Genomic DNA, 27467 nt, shown 5'->3' on the forward strand with positions numbered 1-27467 from the left:
TTGGTCAATCTGTCCATAGTTATAGCTTATATGAATGCACAACCTCTGCGCTTTGGATTAACTTTAATCTTTATTTCACTGTAAGTATCTAATGCTACTACTAGATCTATCCACCACCTCCCCACATTTACACATGACAAATCGGGACTAAATAGTCCCCGAATATGGGTCTCTGCTATTTGGATCGATTGGTGTGAAGGCCCAGTCTCTGGTGTCTTGTAAACTACTGTAGCATGCGCTGTTAGCTGGCAGCCATTCTAAATTGAATCTCCACCCTCTAATGTTATACAATATAACCTCAGTCAGTGCTAGGAGACTGCTTAGATTTTTAAACTGGGCCCGGTTAAGAGTTGGGCGCTGTTGTGGCATCGGACGCAAGCAGGCAATGTTTTCAGTCTGCGCATGCATCCGAGCCGCATTTTGCATGCGTCCCGATAGTTACCGCCAAGGGACACAGAAATAAATTAGCCGCATCGGGCATTCCTTGGGAGGTAGCAATTGGGGTGGATACCCAGACGCGAGAGTGTTGCAGTCAGCGACTGTGACTTTTTTTTTGCAGCTGCAATGATTTGTGCGGCCATATTAGGACAAACATGGGGCTGGTGTTATGTCCGATGGTGAGGATCTGTGCCGCAGGCGGTGGGCATCCTTGTATGAAGTGTCCTGTTTTCTCAATATTCTTTGTCCTGGATAAGTATATAAAGTCCTCTTTCTGCCATGTGACACTGCTCACTCAAAGACTTTCTCTACAGTGGGCTCTACAATGTGTCATCGCATTTCATTCTATACTTTATCAAGACAGGTAAGAAAGAAGGTTCAGGGAACAGTGGCATTCTGGTTTACTGCTGTAAGGTCCACCTGAGGATGCCCAAGTTTTTGTCTCCAATATTGGAAGACATTCCTCTTGGTCAATTTACACGGAATGCAGAAAGTACCTCCAGCATCAAAGCTGTTCTTCTGATGCCTCCAGAATTTATGAAGGCCCCCACTGCCCTGTTGCCTGAAAACACTCTGAGATGCTTTCCCAGTATCTAATCCTGAAACCATTACTGCTATTATTTCAAGACATTTATGCAAAATTTATTTTACTCTACTGACCAGGTGCCTTATGCTGTTTTTGTGAGGAGGTGAGCTCCTTAGCTTGTAGCATTGGAATATGTCAGTATTAGCCATTCTGGATCTAAGTATGACATTCCCTGTCTCTGTAATCCTGGGCTTTGCCAAGTGTGAGAACTATTGATGGTTTTGGATATGGTGGTCTGCAGAGGCCCATAGGGCTAGCGACTAACTGAAGACTGCACATATGCCATCAAACCCCTATGGTGAAAGCAAACATCCCCAACACTTTCCTTACTACTGTTCGCTGATGGATCTGTAGTTTACCTGCCAAGTACTGGATTTTGAAACAGTTTTCCTCTAACAGAGTTATCTTGTTTGCATGGCATTTATTTGTACACCCAGGACATTAATTTACTGTGAGGAAACAAAGAACTCTTTGTCCTCTTTGCAATCCAGCCATGCCTATGACAAAATGATTATGCACTGCCTTGGCATTTACAACATGTTCCAATCACAAGGCTGTCATCTCCATACCCCCACATCATGGTATCCGGTCAGAAGGTCGATAGTAAACATGTCAACATTCACAATGTCGACATCTGAATTGTGGACAGTTTGAAAGGCACCACTGGGAAGGTTAGAGTTAGGCTGCAGGGGAGTGGGGGTGAAGGGAAGGTTAGACACTAGCTGGAGGGTTAGAGTTAGGCTGCAGGGGAGTGGGGCGTAGGTTAAGTACTAGATGGAGGGTTAGGGTGCAGGAGGTAGGGAAGGTTAGGCATTAGATGGAGGGTTAGGGACACTGGGTAAAAATACTCACTGGAACTCTGCTGTTGAGACATCACCGCCGACCATGATAAGCATGTGACTGCTGGGACCCAGAAGAAGCTGGAGCCGTCACAGCCACCGGGACAAGATGAGACAGCACTAGATCACCAGGGACTGTTTGTCCACAGACCATGTCGACATATTACCCATGTAGACACATGTTCATACGTAGACACTGCACCTGCCATAGAGGAGCAGGTGTGTTGATGCACCGATGGTGGATTGTCCAGAATGACAAACAGTGTTGCAGCGTGCAAATGCAGTGAAAGTGGGTGTCACAGGGCTTACATACTCTGACGCACTCTGGTAGACAAGGGGAGGGCTGAAACTAGCACTTGCATATTATCGCCGCTGCAAAGAGACGCAGATTGGGTGCACCTCTGAGTCAGGCAAAGTGTCGCTATATATAGTTGTGAGAAAGTAGTCCTGACTTGCCCGAGGAAGAGGACAGTGTGTCCTGGAAACGTGGAGCAATTGGAGCAGAAGGGAAGTATTTTATTTTCATTTATTTTATCCTTGGTCTTTTTTTCCTAATTTAAAGTCTCAGTTAGTCAACTATATGTTGTACAGTCAGGTGCATAAATATTGGGACATTGACAGAATTTTCATTTTTTGGCCTATATTCACCACCACAATGGCTTTGAAATGAAACAAACAAGATGTGCTTTAACTGCAGACTTTCAGATTTAATTTGAGGGTAATTACATCCAAATCAGGTGAACGGTGTAGGAATTACAACGGTTTCTATATGTGCCTCCCACTTTTTAATGGGCCAAAAGTAATGGGACAAACTAAATAATCCTAAATCTAACTTTCACTTTTTAATACTTTGTTGCAAATCCTTTGCAGGCAATTACAGCCTGAAGTCTGGAACGCATAGACATCACCAGACGCTGGGTTTCATCCCTGGTGATGCTCTGGCAGGCCTCTACTGCAAATGTCTTCAGTTCCTGCATGTTCTTGGGGCATTTTCCCTTCAGTTTTGTCTTCATCAAGTGAAATGCATGCTCAATTGGATTCAGGTCAGGGGATTGACTTGGCCATTGCATAACATTCCACTTTTTCGCCTTAAAAAACTCTTTGGTTGCTTTTGCAGTATGCTTCGGGTCATTGTCCATCTGCACTGTGAAGCGCCATCCAATGAGTTCTGAAGCATTTGACTGAATATGAGCATATAATATTGCCCGAAACACTTCAGAATTCATTCTGCTGCTTTTGTCAGCAGTCACATCATCAATAAATACAAGGGAACCAGTTCCATTGGCAGCCATACATGCCCAGGCCATGACACTACCACCACCATGCTTCACTGATGAGGTGGTATGTTTTGGATCATGAGCAGTTCCTTTCCTTCTCCATACTCTTCTCTTCCCATCAGTCTGGTACAAGTTGATCTTTGTCTCATATGTCCGCAGGATGTTGTTCCAGAACTGTAATGGCTTTTTTAGATGTTGTTTGGCAAACTCTAATCTGGTCTTCCTGTTTTTGAGGCTCACCAATGGTTTACATCTTGTGGTGAACCCTCTATATTCACTCTTGTGAAGTCTTCTCTTGATTGTTGACTTTGACACATATGCGCCTACCTCCTGGAGAGTGTTCTTGATTTGGCCAACTGTTGTGAAGGGGTTTTTCTTCACCAGGGAAATAATTCTTCTGTCATCCACCACAGTTGTTTTCCGTGGTCTTCCAGATCTTTTGGTGTTGCTGAGCTCTCCGATGCGTCCTTTCTTTTTAAGAATGTTCCAAACAGTTGATTTGCCGACACCTAATGTTTTTGCTATCTCTCTGATGGGTTTGTTTTGATTTTTCAGCCTAATGATGGCTTGCTTCACTGATAGTGACAGCTCTTTGGATCTCATGTTGAGAGTCGACAGCAACTGATTCCAATTGCAAATGTCACACCTAGCATCAACTCCAGACCTTTCACCTGCTTAATTGATAATGAAATAACGAGGGAATAGCCCACACCTGTCCATGAAATAGCTTTTGAGTTGATAGTCCCATTACTTTTGGCCCCTTAAAAAGTGGGAGGCACATATAGAAACCGTTGTAATTCCTACACCTTTCACCTGATTTGGATGTAATTACCCTCAAATTAAATCTGAAAGTCTGCAGTTAAAGCACATCTTGTTTGTTCAATTTCAAAGCCATTGTGGTGGTGAATAGAGGCCAAAATATGAAAATTCTGTCAAATGTCCCAATATTTATGCACCTGACTGTATATATAATTTTAAATAAAAGTATTTAGCAGACCTTTTTATATAAATTTTATAGTGTAATTGCTTTTTATATGAGTTACCAATCATTGTACAATGTCTATATTAATCTTTGGGTATCACCCACAAACTAGGAAATTAAAGACGCATCTTTGTCCCAGGTTTTAAGAACCGTATCTGGCATTAGCCCAGGGATAATATCTCTTTCTCTCTCAACTATATTATATTATAGCAAATAATCACAAGGACGCATAGAGAACTCTCTGGCACCATACTTAATAGATTAGGTGGGGAAAATCCAATCAGCACATTTCGAAAAGGCAAAAATTCAGAGTCCAACTCCATTACTATGAGAAGACAATGCACAGAAGGATCCATCCTCACCTGCGCAGCCCATATTCAGTGCTTCTCAAAAGAAACAGTACCCGCGCATGCTGGAAAAGACGCTGGCACCTTTGTAGATGCACTCTTTCACATTTTACAACCAGATCTGCTCTAAAGCTGCATACACACACGATTTTCTGAACGATTATCGTTAAATGATATCGTTTAACGATATTAGTTTGAAAAAATCGTTCACTTTCTGAGTCAAACGATGAACGATTTGCGTTCATGCGCGTTCACGTTGGTAGTTTGTAGTTCAGTCAGACTTGTCAACTCAACTATTTTCATTAAGGGAATATGCAAAAATCGTTTGTAGTTCAAAAAAATCGTTCATTACACTTTAAAAAAATCTGACAGATAATATGACAGATAATCGTTCATAAAATCGTTGGTAACAAATCATTGTGTGTGTGTATGCAGCTTTAGTGTTAGCAGACTGGTGCCTCCCAGGTAGCCAGCCCTCTCCGAGCTTGTAGCATCAGGTGATGCATCGCCGGGACTGTAGAGAAGGTAAGCTCCAGCACTACAGAAAAATAGCAAACACTACCCTACCTATTAGAGACCAGATAAATACACAAATGAAAATAAAAACATACGAGAAGAAGAGCTGCATTGTATTCCATCCGGTTGCATTTATTATCTGCCTGTCTCTACCCAAGTAAGGGGCATATTCAATTAGCTGTGTTAACCCGTTTTGCAAGTTACCGCAGGCAGGCGCAAATTTTTTGCTATTCAATAAGGCACGCAAGTTGACCCGCGCCCCTGAGCAGGTGAAAACTTTAGGAAAATCGATATTTAAAGTTACAAATGTCAGAACTTCTGCAGAACCCCAATAACCCTCCCTCTAATGATTAATTAGGCACTTATTAGTTTTTTATTAGCTGAATTTGGCCAATAATTACATGTCATTTTTGGGATGATATCTTTGCAAAGTGTAGAATAATGGGTTGAAAGATGTGGAACATGTATATGTACGCATTATATGGATGTGACAGGTGTTTTTAAAATTGCAGGTGGGAGTTACAGGTGTTTTTAAACAAATGTTTCAAAATTTGCTTAACATAACAACAAAAAAAAAACTTTACATGCATTTTTATGCACCCTACATTAATCTAATGCATTTAGAGAAAAACACTTGCTTACAATAATATTTAAACGGTTATTAAATAAGCAAAAAATCAGCCAATTGATACCTTTTTAGAGCCCCAAATATTTTGCTATTGGCCACTAATAGACTTCTATAATGTTAGCCAATATTTATTTGAACTGTTTAGAGTACAGGTGAGTGCTTTTGCCAATTGAATTGGTCATAGTAAATCAGAAGCGTGCACAGACACGTTAAATGAAATTAACAGACAATAGGAGCGTTAAATCAAGCCTCGGTAAACAAAAATAGTACTGCGGATAACTGAATTTGCCTTTAGAAGTAAAGCGACCCATTGTAACAGCTGCCATGGAATATTGAAGGAAAGACACTGGTTTCTAGTATCCGACATTTCAATCTGTGTAAGAAAGCTATGCTAATAAAACACTTGCAATTAAAGCATTACTAATGAGTTCCTGGAAGCAGGGCCAAGTTTAGTGCTAGAAGCAGTAGGCATTTACATAAGGACAGAAGGGAAAAAGCCATAGCTGGTTCTCTGCACAACATGTAAGTCAAATTGTCTGGAGAAGAATCTAATTATATAGCAGAGGTAAGGGAAATGTTGAATTATTTAGGTGGTTTTAAAATTACATGAGGCACACGAGTTATTTCAGAAGGGCAGGATCATGGCACTTTTTTTCTGCAGTTTGGAATGATTGACAAGAGTATAGAAATTTTCCTGTAAAAGGGTGCAATTTGCAGCCGGAGGTGCGCTATGTGATTCATGGCGAAACGCGTCATCACAGCCCTGCCGACCTCCCTGTAGACGTTAACGGTATGTGAAAGTCTAAGGGACATTCCTGGAGTTTAGGCAAGAATGAAACAGAATAATCATTTTACAATGCTTTCTGGTAGTTAAGCTATCTGTATAAAATGTTTGCTATTAATATATAAACAGGAAGCTGGTATTTTGTCAACACTGTCATAAACTTGTGCTTAATGTTAGTCACATTGAAAAGAGCAGCATTGTTATATAAAATCTGGGAAACATAACGCAGTCACCACAGAACCTCAGCACGATACATCTTGAAATAATCTGTGACATTAGATGGAGGCTCAGAGTCTCGAAACACCAAAAGAGCCATCATGAAGTATCGTCACTTGCTTCAGAGCAGACCATTAAATAAACATTTAAGAAAAACAAAAAAATTGCAATAGGGAATACTGACTGTGTGTGATACAGACATAGGATGCCTGTGCTCATTTACGTATTTGGAATATATAAAATATACAGCACCGCTGTGGAAGTCCTGGGTGGAGTACATTCCCCATCAGGACTTGTTGACTGAACATAGCTAAAATTGAACATATGCACATCGTGTACTTCTCTATGGCTTTGTTTGAAGCCACAGAAATTCTGTGCACTGTCAATCAGCCGCAATTTGGCTCAAAAGTCACAATTCACTGCAAATTATGTTTAGATTGGAAAATAATAACAAAAATAAAATAACTCTCCTGATCTTTGGGCCTGTCCTCAGCACCGTCCCGGGGCAGCAGTGATCACTCTTCCAGCTCCACCCCCTAAGCCCGTGACTTCATGATTTCACGCCTGAGGGACGGGGTCGCTGGCTGTTGGAAGTGGAGCATTGTTTGTAGCAGACTGGTCAAACTCATGGCCCGCATGCGGCCCCAAACGCATATGTTTGCGACCCCACATTTACTATTATAAAACAAGTGGAATGTGGCAAACCGGGTGAGTTCCTGCTGGGCCGGTATACTCACACTGTTGCAGGCTCGGCTGCCACAAATAGACCACAGCTCTGATCGGGCAGCATTCACCTTTCTGCTTGCAGAGGAAGCATCTGTGCATGTGCAGAAGCTATATGTAGAGACGGTAAACTGTCTGCGGGGGGTGCTGCTGTGCCTGCGCTTGCCTGGCTGCAACAGCTACTCCCATGGGCATTTGCAGTTCCAACTTCACAAACCTCCCACCGCAGCCAGCCTGCTCAGGACCACTCATCACGTCACGCTGTCCACGTCCTCAGTGTGTGTCCAGCTGCCCGCAAAGAGCAGGAGGACTCCTCTGCATTCTGCAAGGAAGAGGAGCTTCCTTGCAGAGGCTGTTAAAGAAGGTGGTAAATTGGAGGGGGCTGGCACAGGGGTTGGAAGCTAAATAGACACAGGACAGGAGGCACAAAGGGCTTGAGGCTGGAGGGGACACGGGGAGCTAGATGGGACACGGGGCATGTGGCTGGAGGGGACACGGGGCATGTGGCTAGAGGGGACACGGGGCATGTGGCTGGAGGGGACACGGGGCATGTGGCTGGAGGGGACACGGGGCATGTGGCTGGAGGGGACACGGGGCATGTGGCTGGAGGGGACACGGGGCATGTGGCTGGAGGGGACACGGGGCATGTGGCTGGAGGGGACACGGGGCATGTGGCTGGAGGGGACACGGGGCATGTGGCTGGAGGGGACACGGGGCATGTGGCTGGAGGGGACACGGGGCATGTGGCTGGAGGGGACACGGGGCATGTGGCTGGAGGGGACACGGGGCATGTGGCTGGAGGGGACACGGGGCATGTGGCTGGAGGGGACACGGGGCATGTGGCTGGAGGGGACACGGGGCATGTGGCTGGAGGGGACACGGGGCATGTGGCTGGAGGGGACACGGGGCATGTGGCTGGAGGGGACACAGGGAGCTAGAGGGGACACGGGGCATGTGGCTAGAGGGGACACGGGGCATGTGGCTGGAGGGGACACAGGGAGCTAGAGGGGACACGGGCATGTGGCTGGAGGGACAGAGGGGGCTGGAAGGGACACATGTTCCATGTTAGCGAGAAACCACCATATAGGTAAGCCTTGAACATATATCTATTCAGCCACATGCCCCCTGTGTCCCCTCTACTGAGACTGGAAAATTGGTGATAACAAAAATATGTCAAATATCGGGAAGAAAACATTAAAGTTAATACTTGACATGTCTTTGCTTAAAATTTATTGTTGGTTTTTCTTAATGATAAACATTTCAAAATTGCATATAAGGCTTCTTTTTTTTCTTGCGGCCCACACACTCTTAAGCTGGCCACACAGTAGACCAACTTCAGCCAACTAGTTGGCTGGTTGGAATGAAAATCTGGTAATGTATGGGAATAAATGATGATCAGCAATTTGCTCCTAAATGCCAGAAAACAGATGAAAATGGTCGTCAGACAAGTTTGTTAAATGTTTGATCTAAACAATTTGTTCAAACATCAGTTTTTGTCCATTTTCCGGCATTTGGGAGCAAATTGCTGATTGTCATTTGCTTTCATATCTTACCAGATTTTCATTCCAACCAATCAACTAGTTGGATGGTTGGATGTAAGTTGGTCTAGTCTGTGGCCAGCTTTAGACCTTGAATATTCGGGCCGATTGGGATTTTGACATGCCTGGTTTGGAGAGTCCTAAGGATATTCTGCAGACCTCCACAGGCTGCAGAGTGCCTGTCCTCGGTGGCTCTACAGTAGAGCTACTGGCTGCAGGGTGCCATTCCAAGCACCCTGCAAGCCATATGCAGATACCATGCGGCAGCGACAGTGCCACTGCCAGGGCCCAGCACAATGGTACCTTTTCCACAACCAGTTACGGCCCTGCCTGGGGCGGATTGGCCATAGACCTCAACGGGAGTTTTTCCGGTGGGACAGTCAGTGAGGCACTCACTGCTAAGGAGGCAACTACACTTGAGGCAGCCTCCTGAACACACACTGCTGAGGGGGTAACTACACTGGGGTTAGGCCCCTGTACACTCACTGCTGAGGACATGGGCAGATTGGTGATAGCTTCACCAGTAATTCCAAGTGTGCTGCTTTGTGTTTTATTTTGTATATAGTGTAAATATTTTTATGCTGCCCAGTGGTATAACTCCCCTGTGTGCCGCCATTCAAATAGGCTGTATAACACAGTCTGCACTTACTGTGTAAATGTCTCTGCCCGGTCCCGGCACCCCAGCTGAAGTTCCACCACTTGCCCAGCCCCCTTTGAAGAATAAGATGCCAAAACAGCCTTGCTTCTCCTAACCATAGCAGACGGTCAGGGCCACATTAAGGGCTAAATGGGCCTGGGGTTGTAAATGTTCAATGGCTTATATTGAGAAGGGGAGAATCTGTGACCAGTGTTGGGTAGGTGTGGCCAGTGCTCTGTGGGTGTGGCCACCCCCTACACTCTCAGCCCCACTGTCTCCATAAATACATAAAAATAGAAAAATTGCCGAATTTTGTGAAAGAAAATAGAAATACCATTTTAATAGTTAAGATTTATGGCCGACTATTTGAGGCAGCTGGTCATTATCATACTGCCATGATGAAGGGCCTATTTTTATGTGGAGGCCTGTTCCTGGAGCTGTGGCTATCCACATCCTTGTTAATCTGGCCCTGCTGACAGGAGGAGAACAAATGCCGAAAGTCCAGCAGCTGGGAAACTCCCTTACAGAGAGGAAAGTCCTGTCTGCTCGGTTACCAACCAGCTAGAGGATGCACCTCAGGGAATTAACAGTTTGGGTCCCAGCCAACAAGACCTCCCCTCCTCAACATTTAATTGATTCCTCCTCTTCTCTCATAAATGGATTGAGTGAAAATGTTACATAATCAGACATACAGCGCACATATGAAGATCCCTTTATCAAACTAACAAACACACACTATTTAGATTTCCAGCAACCAAAATAAAATTGTGATTAAACCAACTCAGGGATACTTAATTTGGCTTTCTGGTACTCTAGTCTGCATAAAACTAGCTAGTGGCAAGTTATGAGAAAACGTACCTCTATATAATAATTAAACCAAAATAACTGGTTAAGTTTTCTAAACTATAGGAAACAATTACTTAAACTACTGATGCAGACTAGAATTACTATGCACACCTAAACAGCAGGGCGGATTGGTCGTAGGCTTCACTGGTAGATGTATGTAATTTGTTTTGTCCAATATGTAACAGGAATTGGGCAACAAGGGTCCAAATCAGCAGACACTCAAGCATGGCGGTCCACCTTGCTGGTCTCCAGTCTGTTGAACACGGGCCGGAGTGTTGTTCCATGAGCCTGTCATCCAGAAGTGATCAAATTACGTCTGGGGTGCTTTGTACATTATGATGTACTGTATGGCATCACCTTGATGCTCAATGTACTGTATGACATTCAATGGAATGCTGTCTGTACAGTATGGCAGTCACTGAGATGCGGTCAGTGCTGTATGGTGATCATGGGATACAGTTATTGCTGTATGGTGGTAACTAGGATGCTGTTTGAGCTGTATTGTCACTAAGATGCTCAATTTAATGTGTGGCAGTCCCTGGAATGATTTCTGTACTTTATGATGGTAACAAAGCTGGTCTCTATGCTTGTGGCAGTGACTGAGATGCTCTCTGTACTGTATGATGATCACTGGGATCAGGGGCGTAGCAAGACTTATGGGAGCCCCATACCAAAATTTCCAAAGCCCCGTGCAAATTATTTTGCAGTTTATCCATTTTGATGGTAACTGCCTACATGCAGGATTAACTAACTGTGTGGAGTTTGTATATTCTCCCTGTGCTTGCGTGGGTTTCCACTGGGTACAAACGTCTATGTAACAAGAGGTTCATATCAAAACAAATAATAGAGCATACATTGCTCCATCTACAGTAACCGTCGTCATATGATACATACTGAAACAGGAGCCTGTATTAAATGTGGTTATGGGCTTGCTTCTTTTATCCATTGCATGTGGGAATGTGGGGTTATTAAAAAGCTTTGGAACAATTAATAGTATACTTTAGCGCTTTATTTAATTTGAAACTTACTTTAGATCCATTGGCTCTTCTATGTGCTAATTTCACAGCATGAAATTTAGGGCCAGATAAAAAATGCTGACTTATTTCCTTATAGTGGCTGTCACTAGGGCAAAGAAGGTGATTTTGCAGAAGCGGACTTCCCACTCGAATCCTGCCATTAATTTGGCAAAACAACTTTTACTGCGATTGATATATTATGACAGATATTCTACTCACCCAGACATTGAAAAAGGGGTGATCTGTTTTGAACATAAATGGGGTATGTTTGGATGTAATTACCCTCAAATTAAATCTGAAAGTCTGCAGTTAAAGCACATCTTGTTTGTTTCATTTCAAAGCCATTGTGGTGGTGAATAGAGGCCAAAATATGAAAATTCTGTCAATGTCCCAATATTTATGCACCTGACTGTATGTCTAATTTATGATATTTTTGATATTGCATCTCCATCCTTGAACGATTTGGTCTATCTAAGTCATGTATATGTTATAGTTGTGTTTTGCTTTCTATACTCAAATACGAGAGATCTAAAAATATTTGTTGTTTCTGTTTCTCTTCTGAAACACTTTATTCTGATCAACCCAGATTGTAAGAACTTTACAGTCATTGCTAGTTATACTTTGCTGTTGCCTCTGGCAAAATAATACATTCCATGTTCTTATATGATGATACGTGAACATTTGACAAGTGGGACTGTACTCTATATTTTGTACTTTGTTATCTATGTGAAAAACTCAATAAAATATATATTTTTAAAAAACTGCAGCTAAAATGGAGGAAGATATCTGAAGGGTTAAGGGCAACAGGCCAAAATTTGTTGTAAAGCCCTTACCTGAAGATGTTGTTCAGATTCTTTTTCAGAAGACATTGCTGTTCAGGACCTTATTGGAAGATGTAATCCAAAGTTCATATCAGTAGTTGGTATCCAAAGTGGCCTAAATAAAGCAGGAACTACTCAGAGAGTATCAATGTAGGACAAAATGTCACCACAAAATGGCTGCCAGTAGCTGGGCATCCTTTATATAGGCTGTGACCTGCATTGTGACATCACAATGCATGCAGGCAGCAGCTGGAGATGGCTGTAGCTGGGATCAGCTCTGGGCACAGATGCACTGCAGCAGCACTCTGGTGAGAATAGAAAAGCCAAGGCTTAAGAGATGGCAGTGCAACTCAGTGCAGGGAGAGGGCCGGGTCCCAGAGGCAGTCTGGGCCCCAGAGCAGCCGCACTCTCAGAACCTACTATAACTACGTCCTTAACTGGAATGCTGTTCGTGCCGTATGGCAGGCACAAAGATGCTCTCTGTATTGTATGGTTGTCAAGTTGGCTGTTTGCTCGCACTACTTAGGTTAATGTTGGGGTGCCTACAGTTTAAATTTGAAAGAGGCCACTCAGAATTTTTTCCAGGGCCACTTTAAGTTTCCAAACCGCCCCTGGCCCTGCCTGACCTGATTTCACGGGACCCATGCTGTTTGAAGTAAATGCCACCCATCTAGTAGGGGTCCAGATACATACCAGTCCTGTACTGACTATTCTGGGCAGGGCCGTAGCTAGGGCAGTGTGGCCGGTGCCTTCGCACAGGGCACCGCAGGGCAGGGGGCGCTGTTTGGGTCTGTCAAATTTCTATTTATTATCATTCTCACTTGTAGCTTCCTCTTATTTCATCCCCAGCATCTCCTGGCCACCCCTTTATCTTCCCTAACCCTTCCCCATGATGTCATTCTCCTTTTTTGGGTGCATTATGTCCCTTTGAAAAATGAGGAGGGCGCCAATGCTCTTTCTGGCACAGGGTACCAAAAAGTCTAGTTACGGCTCTGATTCTGGGACTGGTTTTCACTTAAGCAAGTGGAACCAAGGCTTGTGGTCTCTCTGTTATGGTGGAAACCAGCCCAGTCTGTCTACTGTTGAGCATGGATGAGTATTTCATAGAAAAGGTATGAGAAGGGGAAAAGGTGGTGCTGCCGGGTTTCTAAAATATTTCTTTACACATAGCATAGTATACATTGGAACTGTTTTTAACCATTTATTTATTGTACTTTAAACCGTGCCGGCCTTGTGAAGCCAGGAATGGCATTGAGACCCATGGGCTGGACCGTTATCGCTGCAGGACCAACCTACATATGAAGTATTTGTAGACCAACAGTGCTAGCCTATTGCGGGTCACCACTGCTTTGTGGAATGGGAGTGTTATGGATTTTTGAGTGAACTGGAAACATTGGCTATTCAAAATGCAGCATTGGCCAAAACTATGACACCATCTTTACATTTCTATTATGAGGTTATGCTGTAATATGTCATATTTGCCTACTCTCCCGCATTTCATGAAGCTTTCCATGAGGTAATATGTGGTGTAATGGTTCATTGTGGCCCTGTACCCTGCTGCCCAATGCCATAAATCACGGTTACTATGCTGTGGTATGGGTGGGGGGTGTGGTGACATAGTTTCAGTCATTTACGGAGGGCTATGCAACACATACTGTAAATGATGCAAAAGTATTAATAAACTATCCTAAATAATATCTGTACAAATGGGATACAGTTTAGATCCCGGCAGTCTGGATGCTGGCGCTCAGAATAACGGCGTCGGAATCATGACACCAGTCAGAATCCCGGCACTGGCATCCCGACGGTAAGTATTGGGGTTAGGATTAGGTACTAGGGGGAGGGGATATTAAGTTTAGGCTGCAGGGAGAGAGGGTTAGGAGTAGGGTTAGGATACTTACCATCAGGTGTCGGTATCCTAACCCTGTCGGGATGCTGGCGTCGAGATCCTTGACCTGAGCACCGGCATCCCGTACAAACAGTGTATGCTAATGCCACTGTTTATAGTTGTGCTTTCAACATGAGGGATGCAGTTAGTTACGTCTGCACTTTACATCAGCTCTTTGCCCAACCTTCCACATAATCTTTTAGGGGTCTATTTACTAAGCAGTGTTAGGAGACAGAGTGAAAAGTGATAAGGTGCCAGCCAATCAGCTCCCAACTGTAATTTTTCAAACATAGCCTGTGAGATGGCAGTTAGGAGCTGATTGGCTGGCATCTCATCACTTTCCACTCTGTCTCCTAATGCTGCCCATCCACTAGACGATTAAGTTGAGCGATTGAACGATAACGATCGTTCAATCGTTTGCAAAAATGTCTAAAACGAACAGCGATGCGCCTGCCCGCTGGTCGTTTAGACATCTATCATCTTTCCAACATGCTGGTCAACCTGACGATAACGTCAGGTTAAACATGTTGCTAGATGATTGATGAGCCTGCACTGAACGACTGCTCGTTCAGTGTAGGCTTATCACAGACATAGAAACGACTGCACGATTACAATGTCGTAATCGTGCTGTCATTTCTATGGTCTGCTAGTGGATGGGCAGCATAACACTGCTTAGTAAATAAACCTCTTAGATTGTAAACTCATTGGGGTAGGAAAGTTTTTACCTTCTGTTTAAAGTCATTATACAATATTAAATTGTATCACGATCCTCTCAATGTGCAGCGTTGCATAATATCTTGGGGATTATAAAGAAAGGATAATAATAATCTCACATATATAAAATAGTGTGTGAAGGCACTGGGGAATTAGAAATGGTGCCAAGCAGTGAGATCACACCAAATGACAGAGCCAATCCATCCATGCATTAATAAAGAGGCAACGTGACCTGCAGGTCGGGATTCTGAGCTAAAAGGATTATGCCTTTTACATAACCAGGTTAGAAGCAGACGCTTTCTCCTCATGAATTTATCGTCACCTGCCATATTGTTATTTCTTGCAGATTTCCACCTCAGAGCAGGAAGTGCAGCAGCTGACAAAGGAGAAATCAGTTTTGGTTCTGCAGCTGGAAGCTCTGAGGAGGGAAAGGAATGAAGCAGAGAAGGACCTGGAATTACTTTGTCACTTTTACAAGGAAGAAGCTCAGGCACATAAGCAGCATATCTTGCAGGTATATCATATATACTTACTAGGCCTGACTGTGGGGAGATCATTAAAATAAATAATATGAGATATGGTAAGAACTTACCTTTGTTATCTCTATTTCTACGAAGTCCATAGGGTTCCACAGGATACCTTGGGGGTATAGGTGATGACGTCAGGCATTGGGCACCATAGAGTTAAGTTTTCAGCCTCCCAAGATGCACTAGGGCCCCCTCCTATACCCCGCCCCCGAGCCAAGGCATCTCAGTTACGTACCAAGCCATAGGCCAGAGGAGGAGAAGGAAGAGAGAGAAAAAAGATCTGGACACAAACAAGAATCACATTCTCACCAGAGGGAGACGGAAAAACCGGTGACCAGAGCAAAGCCCATCTGCAGCACAGGTGCAACAGAGCGGGAGTCCTGTGGAACCCTATGGACTTCGTAGAAATAGAGATAACAAAAGGTAAGTTCTTACCATATCTCATATTTTCTACTTCAGGGTCCATAGGGTATCCACAGGATACCTTGGGGATGTCCCAAAGCAGTATCCTTCAAGGGTGGGGACGCTCCTGTGCTGAAAGGAGAATCCGCCGCCCGAAGGAAGCATCCTGAGAGGCAAAGGTGTCAAACGCGTAATACCTCACAAAGGTATGGACAGAGGACCATGTGGCCGCCTTGCAGATCTGGACTGCAGAGGCACCACGTCGAGCTGCCCATGAAGGACCCACAGACCTAGTGGAATGAGCCCTCACCGAAGATGGAACCAGTAGGCCTTCATGAAGATAAGCTTCTGAAATTGCCATACGGATCCAGCCTGCCAAAGTTTGCTTTGAAGCAGGCCAACCCTTTTTACGGAAGCCATAGAGGACAAACAAGGCGTCAGACTTCCGAAACGAAGAAGTGCAGTCAACATAAATCTTTAAGGCCCGCACAACGTCCAAAGTGGCCTCACCCACTGAAAGGTCAGGTGAGTTAAAAGCCGGCACAACGATTTCCTCGTTGATATGAAACCGGGAAACAACTTTGGGAAGAAAATCAGGACGAGTGCGCAGCACCGCCCTGTTCCCATGAAAAATCAAGAAAGGGGGTCTACAAGATAGAGCCCCTAAATCAGAAACACGTCTGGTCGAAGCGATGGCCAGAAGGAAAACTGTTTTGGCTGTCAGCCATTTAAGATCCACTGAGCCCAGTGGTTCAAACGGCGGTCCCTGGAAAGCCCTCATGACCACCGCCAAATCCCAAGGCGCCACCGGTGGAACAAATGGCGGCTGGATTCGAAGAACACCTTGCATAAAGGTGCGCACATCAGGGATCGTAGCAATCCTACGATGGAACCAGACAGACAGGGCAGAAACCTGCACCTTCAAAGAAGCAAGGCGAAGCCCATGGTCTAGTCCCGCCTGTAGGAAGGCTAGCACTCTAGACAAATGGAACGGAACTCCTGAGGTGCATAACCTCTCGGTCGACACCATTGGAAGAACGAATGCCACACACGATGGTATATTCTTGCAGAAGACGGTTTTCGAGCTCTCAGCATAGTGCGTACTATAGAGCTGGAAAACCCCCTGGACCTTAACATGGCCGTCTCAACAGCCACGCCGTCAAAGACAGCCGAGTCAGGTCCGGGTGAAGACAAGGACCCTGCGACAGTAGGTCGGGTCATTGCGGTAACCGCAGAGGAATGTCCACGGACGCTGAAGGTCTGAGAACCAGTGCCGTCTGGGCCACGCGGGAGCTATCAACAGGAGCGTCCCTCCTTCCTGTTTGAATTTCCGGATTACCCGTGGAAGAAGGGAAAATGGAGGAAAGAGATAAGCAAACCGGAACGTCCACCGGACGGACAGAGCATCCACCAGAGTTGCCTTTTCGTCTCATGTGCGAGACCCGTACACCGGCAACTTGTTGTTGTGCCGTGACGCCATGAGGTCGATCTCTGGAAGACCCCACCTTTCCACCAGAAGTTGAAAGACGTCCTGGTGCAGAGACCATTCCCCCGGATGAACGTCCTGGCGACTGAGAAAGTCGGCCTCCCAATTGAGGACTCCCGGGATGAATACGCTGATACGGCCGGGAGAGTGCACTCCGCCCAGATCAGGATGCGGGACACCTCTACGAGTGACGTCCGACTTCTGGTTCCTCCTTGCCGATTTATGTAAGCCACGGTGGTGGCGTTGTCCGACTGGACCTGTACGGGATGACCCTGGAGAACCCAATGGGCCTGCTGGAGAGCATTGAAAACGGCACGGAGTTCCAAGATGTTTATTGGAAGCTCCTTTTCCGCCTGAGTCCATCTGCCCTGGAACAAGTGTGGACCCGTGACCTCCGGAGTGAGCACCATCGTCTGGGATTTGAGACTCTGAGGCAGTCGATTCCATTTGGACAGGATCAATTGCTGCAGAGGTCTGGAGTGAAACTGGGCATATTCCACCATGTCGAATACGGACACCATGGAGCCCAGTAACCTCATTGCCGAATGAAGAGACACCCGGCGACTCTGCAGACAACTGCGCACCCTCAACTGCAAGGCAGAGATCTTTTCCCCGTCACAAAGATCCGCTGCTGACTGGAGTCCAACAAGGCTCCGAGGTGCAGAATCCTCTGAGACGGGATCAGGGTGGACTTTTGCCAGTTTATCAACCAGCCATGCCGTTGCAGTACTGCAATCGTCAGATCCAAATGGTAGCAGGATCTCCGGAGCTCCTTCTGCGCCAACAGTAGGTCGTCTAGGTACGGCAACATGCGGACTCCCTGCAGCCGCAGGGAAGCCGCCATGACCGCCATAACCTTGGTGAACACACGTGGTGCTGTCGCCAGGCCAAAAGGTAACGCCCGGAACTGGAAGTGATCGTTGCGGATTTCAAACCTGAGGAACTGTTGATGGCGCGAAAGAATAGGGACATGCAGGTAGGCGTCCTGTATGTCCAACAACACCATGTAATCCCCAGGTTCCAGCGCCAGAATGGAGGACCGTAGGGTCTCCATCCAAAACCTCGGCACCCGCAAGAACTTGTTGAGTGCTTTGAGGTTGAGGATCGGACGGTACGACCCATTGGGTTTCTGCACCAAAAACAGATTGGAATAGAAACCCAGGCCCCTCTGGGAGAAAGGAACAGGCACTATAACTCCAGCCTGGAGCATAGTGTGCAAAACCTTCCGCAGTTCCGTGGCTTTGTTCCAGTCTGATGGAAGACCCGTGGTGAAGAATCGGGACGGGGGCCTGTGCCGGAAGGAGAGGGCATAACCATGAGAAACCACCTCGTGAACCCAACTGTCTGTCGTGGTGACCAACCAACACTGGGCGAACCGTAGCAGGCGGCCTCCCACTTTGGGATCCCTGGGGCTTGGCCGATTTCTTGGGGCCAGCCTGTCGGGGAAAGGAATGAGCCTTCGGTCTACCCTGGGCCCTGTAAGGCTGAAAGGACAAGGTACCTGAACTGGAAGGAACTGCAGCAGATGGAAGACATGCCGATTTGGCTGCCGCCAGCGTGGCTACAATTTTGTCCAGATCCGGACCAAATAGGACTTCTCCATTAAAAGGCAATGCTTCCAAGCCCTTTTTGGAATCAGCGTCTGCCTTCCAAGATCGCAACCATAAGGTGCGACGAGCCGCCACCGCTGCCGAAGAACTCCGAGAAGTCAGGGTACTGATATCCAAAGCCGCTTCATTAATGTAAGTGGCCGAATCCCGGAGATTGCCTATCAACTTGTAGAAAACTTCAGGGGCTAATTCTTGCCCCCCTCTAACAGCTACCTGACGTCATCACCTATACCCCCAAGGTATCCTGTGGATACCCTATGGACCCTGTAGTACAAACCCTAGATAAAGTCAGGGCAGCCATTTTGTGTGGGCTGAATTAATATTCATAAGATACCAGCATCCATTAAATACTAGCAGACTAGTCGGGACTCGTGAATGAAATGCCTCAATTATTATTATAATGCCGGCGCTGGAATCCCGACACCTGTCAGAATCCCGGTGCCAGCATCCCGATGGTAAATAGCGGGGTTAGGGTAAGCGTTTGGGGTTAGGCACTAAGGGGGGAAGGTTGGGTTTAGGGAAGTTAGTTTTAAGCACCAGGGAGGGTTAGGGTTGGGATACCTACCGACAGGTGTCGGCATCCTAACTATGTCAGGATGCCATCGTCGGATTTTGACCGCCGGGATCCCAAGCACCGGCATCCCGTACCCAACCCGTCTCAGAGGCCCGTTGCATTAGTTTGCTTAAACAGTCATTTCTGCTTGGTTTTAGGCTTGATAAATACATAGTCACTGTGAGGAGCCCTACACACAATTAAATGAGGAGATAAGTGTCAGGCACAAGGCAGACATTTACTGGGGTAATAATTTAAGTTTAATTTATGAAATCTTAGACGTAGGGCTGCGACTTAGGAGAAATCACAGAATTCCAAGCATTCTGGATAATAGTTCCCCATACCCGGTATCATGTGGACAACACTTTCATGTGCCAACAATGGTTAACAAACACAGGTGCCCACTTGTCCACTTTATGTTGAAGCACAGGTTCTCAAACTCGGTGCTCAGGACCCCAAACAGTGCATGTTTTCCAGGTCTCACAGAATCACAAGTGAAATAATTAGCTCCACCTGTGGATCTTTTAAAATGTGTCATTGAGTAATGAATACACCTGTGCACTTGCTGGGTGACCTGCAAAACGTGAACTGTGTGGGGTCCTGAGGACCGAGTTTGAGAACCCATTTGTTAAACCGATGAACGACTTTGACATTTGATGATGTTTGAAAGTGGACACTGTATAGTACTTTGTGAGTCCATAGGTAACAATGGTACATTCAGTTTTTATGCCATTGCATAAGGCGTATCGTCACACCATGGAATCATGCCATAGTAAGCCATGTACATATACTGCTCTGGGCTAGGTAAGTGTATCCTCTCTGGCTTAGTGTTTACTGTGTATCCGTGATTCTTGTGTGATCAGATATTTCACGCTTACCGCGGATTGCTAGAGGAACAGATGGATGCGCAGGAACACCGGTATCGGAAACTCCTAGAGGAGACCATTCAGGACACTGTACAACTCTCCGCTAGAAACCAGGAGCTGGAAACAGAGAACAAATATCTGCAGAACAGTGAGTGATGGGGTTCATGTGTCTACTTGACCAGTTGTTATCACGTGTGTTCGAGAAGACAAATTAACAGTACACTGAAAATGAAATGTTGTGCGGGCTGGCTACATAAGCCTTCATCACACGTGTCACATTACATGCTAGGGTAGTGCGGCCGGTGCCATCGCACAGGGCACCACAGGTCAGGGGGCGCTGTTTGGGTGTGTCAAATTTCTGTTTATTATCATTCTCACTTGTAGCTTCCTCTTATTTCATCCCCAGCATCTCCTGGCCTCCCCTATCTCTGCCCTGGCCCTTCCCCATGAAGCCATGGCTCTTTTTTGGTTGCATTATATCCCTTTGAAAAATGAGGGGGGCGCCAATGCTCTTTCTGGCACAGGGTACCAAAAAGTCTAGCTACGGCTCTGGTTGTTGATGCTGGGAAAAGCATGTAAATTGGTACGGCAATGACACAGCGACAGCTGCCAATTTAGTGGCTCTTAGCCTGGACAATCTCCCTCAACCTTACTTCGATTATTTTAGGGCACCTATTTTAGAGAGAGGGGTCCACTCTTTCATATATTGGGGCCCCTTAGTACTTATTGTTACCCCCAAGCTACTGAAAACGTGCCCCATCACATCCCACCATAATTACTACTGCAACCAAGGGGGCATCCATATTTGAAAGTGAGGAGTCCCCACGTTCACATCATATGGGTTCACTAGAAGCTATTGTTTGGAAATCAGAAAACAAAATTACCCAGCGCTAATTAAAGCAGATATGCCCTATCACACCCATAAAAACATCTGTAAATGTGGGGTAATCCACATATGAAAGATGGGAGACCCCGATTTCAAATTGTGGCCTCCTTAGCAGCTATTGTCTAGTTATCACCTGTACCAATAACAGAACACAAATAAGGAGGCCAATCCCGGGGCTTTTTTTTTTTTTTTAAATCCTGGGACTCGGGATTGAAAAAAAACAAAATTCTGGGATTCCCGAGATACCCGGGATTGCCTGGTTTAAAAAAAAAATGCCCCCTGTCCAGCCCCCACAGTTACTTACCGGTGGGGCTTGCGGTGGGTCTGGTCCAGCTGGTGTCGGGCTGAGCAGCGTGACCTCACAGTGCCAGCTGGGGGGAAGGGGGAGCCATATATCATCTGAGCACTCCGCTGGAGCTGCTCAGCGCTGCCTGGCATTTAAAAAAAAAAAAAGAGTTATGGCCAGTTCGGGGATCGGGATTGGAGGCTTCCAATCCCGGCCATTTTTAACTCAAAATCCCGGGATTCCAATCTCATGATTGGCCTCCCTAAACACAAATAACATTTTCCACCAATGGGTGGGGGATCTAAAGCCCTCATCTCCCCCATCTTATGTCAAATAAAAAAAAGAAGTAATCCCTCATTTAGAACCTGATACAGAGGTGCACGCTAATGCAGCCTTGCCTGCGTCTTTATGTTAATGCCCCAGACGATGGTAATCTTACAAAGATACCCACCAACTGCGGCGCTGTGCGTATTAAAACGCACCATCGGTCGAACAATGTATCATTGCACCAGCCCTACAGAGGTGCAGAATGTCCATCTGAACATGGCCGCCAAATCAGTAGAACTGTGGCATAAAGCAGTCTATGACCGACACGTCCATGTCTGGCAAACCACCCCCCGTACCCATTGGGATGCACGCGCAGGCTAAAAACATTGGCCATTTCCGTGCACTTCTAAGTCAGGCCCTTATTGCGGTAGTTTGTCTAGTTTTTAAAATGACAGGCCTTGCTGGGCTACCATATTCTTCCCACACATAGGAAGTATTTAAATAGAGACAGCGAAAATGTTAAATTGTAAAGTGCAGATTATTTTTCATCAAAACCTACACATAAGAATCCTGCTTTTTACTATTTAGGAAAAGTGGATTATTGGCAAAACAAGAACCACAAAGCATTTGTTTGTGGTGTTTATCACACAAACAAAATACAGGTTTGCTTTTGGTTACCATTCTTGAAGTTTCAATAAAAACTTTTTTGGCCATATGGGTTAAATTTATTTGAGGTGTTAGAATATGTAAAAACAAGACGACTCATGTCATTTTCTGAAAATATAAAGTCTTCCGGAAAAAAAAAAAAAAAAAAGAATTAAATATGGTAAGAACTTACCTTTGTTATCTTTATTTCTACAAAGTCCATAGGGTCCACAGGATACCTAGGGGTATAGGCGGATGACGTCAGACATCGGTCACCACAGAGTTCATTTTCATCTCCCAGGATGCACCGGGGCCCTCTCCTATACCCCGCCCCCGAGCCCAGGCACCTCAGTTACGTAGCAAGCCATAGGTCATCGGAGGAGAACAAAGAGAGAGAAGAAAGTCTGGAACACACAAGTATCACACTCTCACCCAGAAACAAACCCATCTGCAGAACAGGTGCGACAGGGCGGGAGTCCTGTGGACCCTATGGACTTCGTAGAAATAGAGATAACAAAGGTAAGTTCTTACCATATCTCATTTTCTACTGCAGAGTCCATAGGGTATCCACAGGATACATTGGGGACGTCGCAAAGCAGTATCCTTAAGAGTGGGGAAGCTCCTGTGCAGAAAGGAGAATCCGCTGCCCGAAGGAAGCATCCTGAGAGGCGAAAGTATCAAATGCATAATACCTCACAAAGGTATGGACAAAAGACCACGTGACCGCCTTGCATAGCTGAATAGCTAAGGCGCCACGGCGAGCTGCCCATGAAGGACCCAGAGACCGAGTAGAATGAGCAGTTACAGAGGCTGGCACAGCCAGACCCTCATGACGATAAGCCTCAGATATCGCCATGCGAGTCCACCTAGCCAATGTTTGCTTATTGGCAGGCCATCACTTCTTGTGAAGCCATAGAGGACAAACAAGGAGTCCGATTTCCGAAGAGAACTGGTACGGTCGATATATATCTTGAGAGTACATACCACACCACATATAATGAGGCCTCACCAGCTGAGAGGTCTGGGGAATTAAAGGCTGGCACTATAATTTCATCATTAATGTGTATGCTAGACACCAACTTAGGTAGGAAACCAGGGCGAGTCCCAAGCACTGCCCTGTCCTGGTGAAAAATCAGAAAGGGAGGTCTACATGAGAAAGCCCCTAAGTCTGACACCCTTCTGGCCGAAGCCATGGCCAGAAGAATAGAAAAATCCTCTAATGAAACCGGCGCGTCATTGGGCGGAGAAATGCATCAGTTGACTCGTGGAACGCAGGTGGTACGCATACCGAAAGCCGGAAGTTCACCACCGGAAGTGACGGAGCGGTCATCAGCCAGTGTGCAGCAGCCTGTCTATACAGCCTACTGGTTCATCGTGAGCGGTAAAAAGTGCCAGGATCCAGGAGTAGAGGTCCCTTTGCCTGAGGACACAAGCACCACTGGACCACATGGTGCACAAAGTGGTAAAACTTTTGGCTGATATTATTCTAAATTTGTGAGCAGGCGACCATTGCATAAGCATCCTCCCCCTGGGACTGGGGTAGAGGTTAACTGCCACAATACATCCTGTTCTTTCTACCCAAATGGTTGGATGGTAATGTATTTATTATAGGAATTACCTATTTTCCACTGCAATATTACCACTGCAATACAGGTTGAGTCTCCCATATCCAAATATTCCGAAATACGGAATATTCCGAATTACGGAATATTTTTAGTATGACTGAGAATGTGAAACCTTTGCTTTCTGTTGGTTCAATGTACACAAACTTGTTTTAAAGCACAAATTCATTAAAATACAGTATACAATAACCTTCAGGCTGTGTGTATAAGGTGTATATGAAACATAAATGAATTTCATGTATGTACACAACATTTTTTTGATGCTCAAAATTATAAAAAATATTGTATAAAATGAGCTGCAGGCTGTGTGTATAAGGTGTATATAGAACATAAATGCATTCTGTGTTTAGTTGTGGGTCCTATACCCAAGATATTTCATTATAGTATGCAAATATTCCAAAATACGGAATAATCCGATATCCAAAATACCCCTGGTCCCGAGCATTTTGGATATGGGAGACTCAACCTGTACTAACATTCTAAACTGTGCTGAAAGAGCTGTGCTGTTTTTTCCACACTCATTAACCCTATACTAACCGGGTATAAGTAGATATCAATACTAACAGCAATTAATCCATGCTGGCAGGCTGTGACTAATCACTTATTTACGCTCCGCTCTATTCCAATATGTGTGTGTTTTAAAAAGATATTTGGTATTAGTCTTTGGAGGAATTTATATATTGATATTAATTAATATTTTATGGTGGAACCGGTTCCATCTTTATTAGTGTGACACTAGAAGCCTAATTAATTAAATCCATCTGTACCTTCAATTTTTGAGGTTTTAAATAATTGTTGGAATTGTATTATATGCAATAAAATTATTAATTTTTTAAATCAGCAGCCACTGTCAGCACTCCCATTTCTTTTTCTATTTTGTCTTTATTTTAATTAGGTGGACTTCCAGATCCACTGTGTGGGGGCAGCAGGAATGGTATCGATTTTAGCATAATTGGTGACTTACATTGGTAGCGCCCACTTTTTTCTCTTCTTTTCTTAGGTCCTTGGAGAGTCCTCAGGACCACAGCCAAATCCCAAGGAGCCATAGGAGGGGCAAATTTAGGCTGAATGCGAAGCACCCCCTGCAGGAAGGTGCGGACATCTGGAAAAGGAGCAAACCTACTCTGAAACCACACCAACAAGGCAGAAACATGCACCTTGAGGGATGCCAGGCGAAGACCCTTATCTAAGCCTGCTTGCAGGAAAGCCAAAATCCTGGATATCCAAAACACCTGGGGATCACAACCTTTAGAGCGACACCATTCAAAGAAAGTATGCCACGCCCTGTGGTAAATTCTGGCAGATCAAGCCCTGAGCATTGCGTTAACCACAGAGCCAGAAAATCCCCTGGACCTTAAGAGGGGAGTCTCAAGAGCCACGCCGTCAAAGACAGCCGACTCAGGACCGGGTAAAGGCAAGGACCTTGAGACAACAGGTCTGGACGTTGAGGCAACAGCATCGGCGTGTCTATGGAGAGACTCTGAAGATCTGAGTACCAGTAATGACTGGGCCACGCTGGAGCGATCAGCAGAAGCGTGCCTCCCTCTTGCTTGAATTTTCGCAGCACTCGAGGAAGAAGGGAGAATGGAGGAAATAGGTACGCCAACTGGAAGGTCCACCTGACCGACAGAGCGTAGACAAGGAGAACCTCCGCGTCCCTTGTTCTTGACCCGTACACAGGCAGCTTTTGCTTGTGACGGGATGCCATGAGGTCTATTTCCGGAAGGCCCCACTTGTCCAGGAGATTGAAATACCTCCTAGTGAAGAGGCCATTCCCCTGGGTGGACATCTTACAGCTGAGAAAGTCTGCTTCCCAATTGAACACTCCTGGAATGAACACTGCCGAGATGGCTGGGGGAGTGCCTTCCACCCAAGTCAGAATGCGGGACACCTCTGTCAGTGCCGCCTGACTTCGAGTTCCTCCTTGGCAATTTATGTAAGCCACCGTGGTGGCGTTGTCTGACTGGACTTGCACAGGTTTTCCATGAAGATTCAAGTCTTGCTTGCTGAAAAGCCCTGTATACTGCCCGAAGTTCCAATATGTTGATTGGAAGAGCAGATTCCTCTGATGTCCAGCAGCCTTGAAACAGGTGTGGACCTGTCACTGCCCCCCAACCTCGGAGACTGGCGTCCGTCGTCAGGAGGACCCAATCCGAGATCCAAAAGGGGCGTCCCTTGTTGAGGTGAGATGTCTGCATCCACCAGGCCCGAGACCGACGCACCTCCGGAGAAAGCACCATTGTTTGTGCCTTTATCCGATGGGGTAACCCATTCTGTCTGGAGAGGATCAACTTCTGCAGAGGTCTGGAGTGGAACTGGGCAAACTCCACCATGTTGAACGTCAACACCATGGATCCCAGTAGCCTCATTGCCGAGTGAATGGGCACTCGACGACTCTGAAGGCAAGTGCGTACCCTTGCCTGCAAAGCAGAGATCTTATCCTCTGTCACAAAGAGCATCAATTGTTGCGAGTCCAACAGGGCTCCGAGATTGAACATCCTGTACAGGGATGACTTCTTCCAGTTGATCAGCCAGCCGTGATTCTGCAACACAGATATGGTTAGTTGCAGATGGCGCTGAAGCATCTCTGGAGACCTTTCGAACAGCAGAAGGTCATCCAGATAGGGTAAGGCGGGCCCCCTTCATTTACAGGTGGGCTGCCATAACTGCCATGACCTTGGTAAACACCCCAGACACTGTGGAAAGGACAAAGGGCAGTGCCTGCAACTAGAAATGTTGATTGACCACTGCGAACCAGAGGAAACGCTGGTGAGTCGAAGCTATAGGGACATGCAGGTAGGCATCCTTAATGTCCAATGACACCATAAAATCCCCAGGCTCCTAGCCAATATGATGGAACGCAGGGTCTCAATCCTGAACCTCAGGACCCTCAAAGACCTGTTGAGGTACTTGAGGATGAGAATAGGCCGGTAGGACCCATTGGGTTTCGGAACCAGAAAAGAGGTTGGAATAATACCCCGAAGCCCTGTAGATGGGCTGGCACTATAACCCCAGCTTGGAGCATAGAGTGCACAACTTTCTGGAATCCAGGGCCTTGTCTAGATCTGACTGAAGGCCTGTGGCGAAAAACCGTCTGGGAGGCCTTTTGCAGAAGGAGAGGGCTTTCCCGTGAGAGATCACTTCTCTTACCCAAGTGTCTGTGGTAGTCTGATACCAGCACTGGGCCAAATGAAGAAGCCGGCGTCCCACCCTGGGGTCCCCCAGGGGGAGGCCCGACCCATCAGGCGGAGGGCTTATCATCAGATTTTAAGCCGGACGTCTTGCACTCCAAGCCTGTTCTTGGGCTTGGTGGTCTTACAGACACCTGACAATCTAGGAAAGGGCTTTACCTTGGACTTACCCTGGGCCCGATAGGGCCGAAAGGACTGAGTACCAGACCCAGAAGCAACCGCGGCTGAAGACAGACAAGCAGACTTGGCTGCAGCCAATGTGCTCACGATCTTATCCAGATCAGTGCCAAACAAGACCTCGCCATTAAAGGGCAAGCATTCCAACCCTTT

The 27467-nt window shown here is 45.9% G+C and overlaps 1 protein-coding gene across 1 annotated transcript in view; it reads left to right on the top strand.

Moving 5' to 3' along the window:
* LOC148521500 (uncharacterized) overlaps positions 1-27467 on the top strand; it is an 86412-nt gene that overhangs the window by 56316 nt on the left and 2629 nt on the right. The window contains exons 10-11 of the mRNA XM_088475047.1: positions 15143-15310; positions 20238-20388. Coding sequence (XP_088331173.1) covers positions 15143-15310; positions 20238-20388 — 319 coding nt within the window. The remainder of the gene's footprint in view (positions 1-15142; positions 15311-20237; positions 20389-27467) is intronic.

Source organism: Taudactylus pleione, unplaced genomic scaffold (genome assembly GCF_031769625.1).
Source record: "Taudactylus pleione unplaced genomic scaffold, aTauple2 ptg000161l, whole genome shotgun sequence".
In the NCBI taxonomy this organism is placed as follows: domain Eukaryota; kingdom Metazoa; phylum Chordata; class Amphibia; order Anura; family Myobatrachidae; genus Taudactylus; species Taudactylus pleione.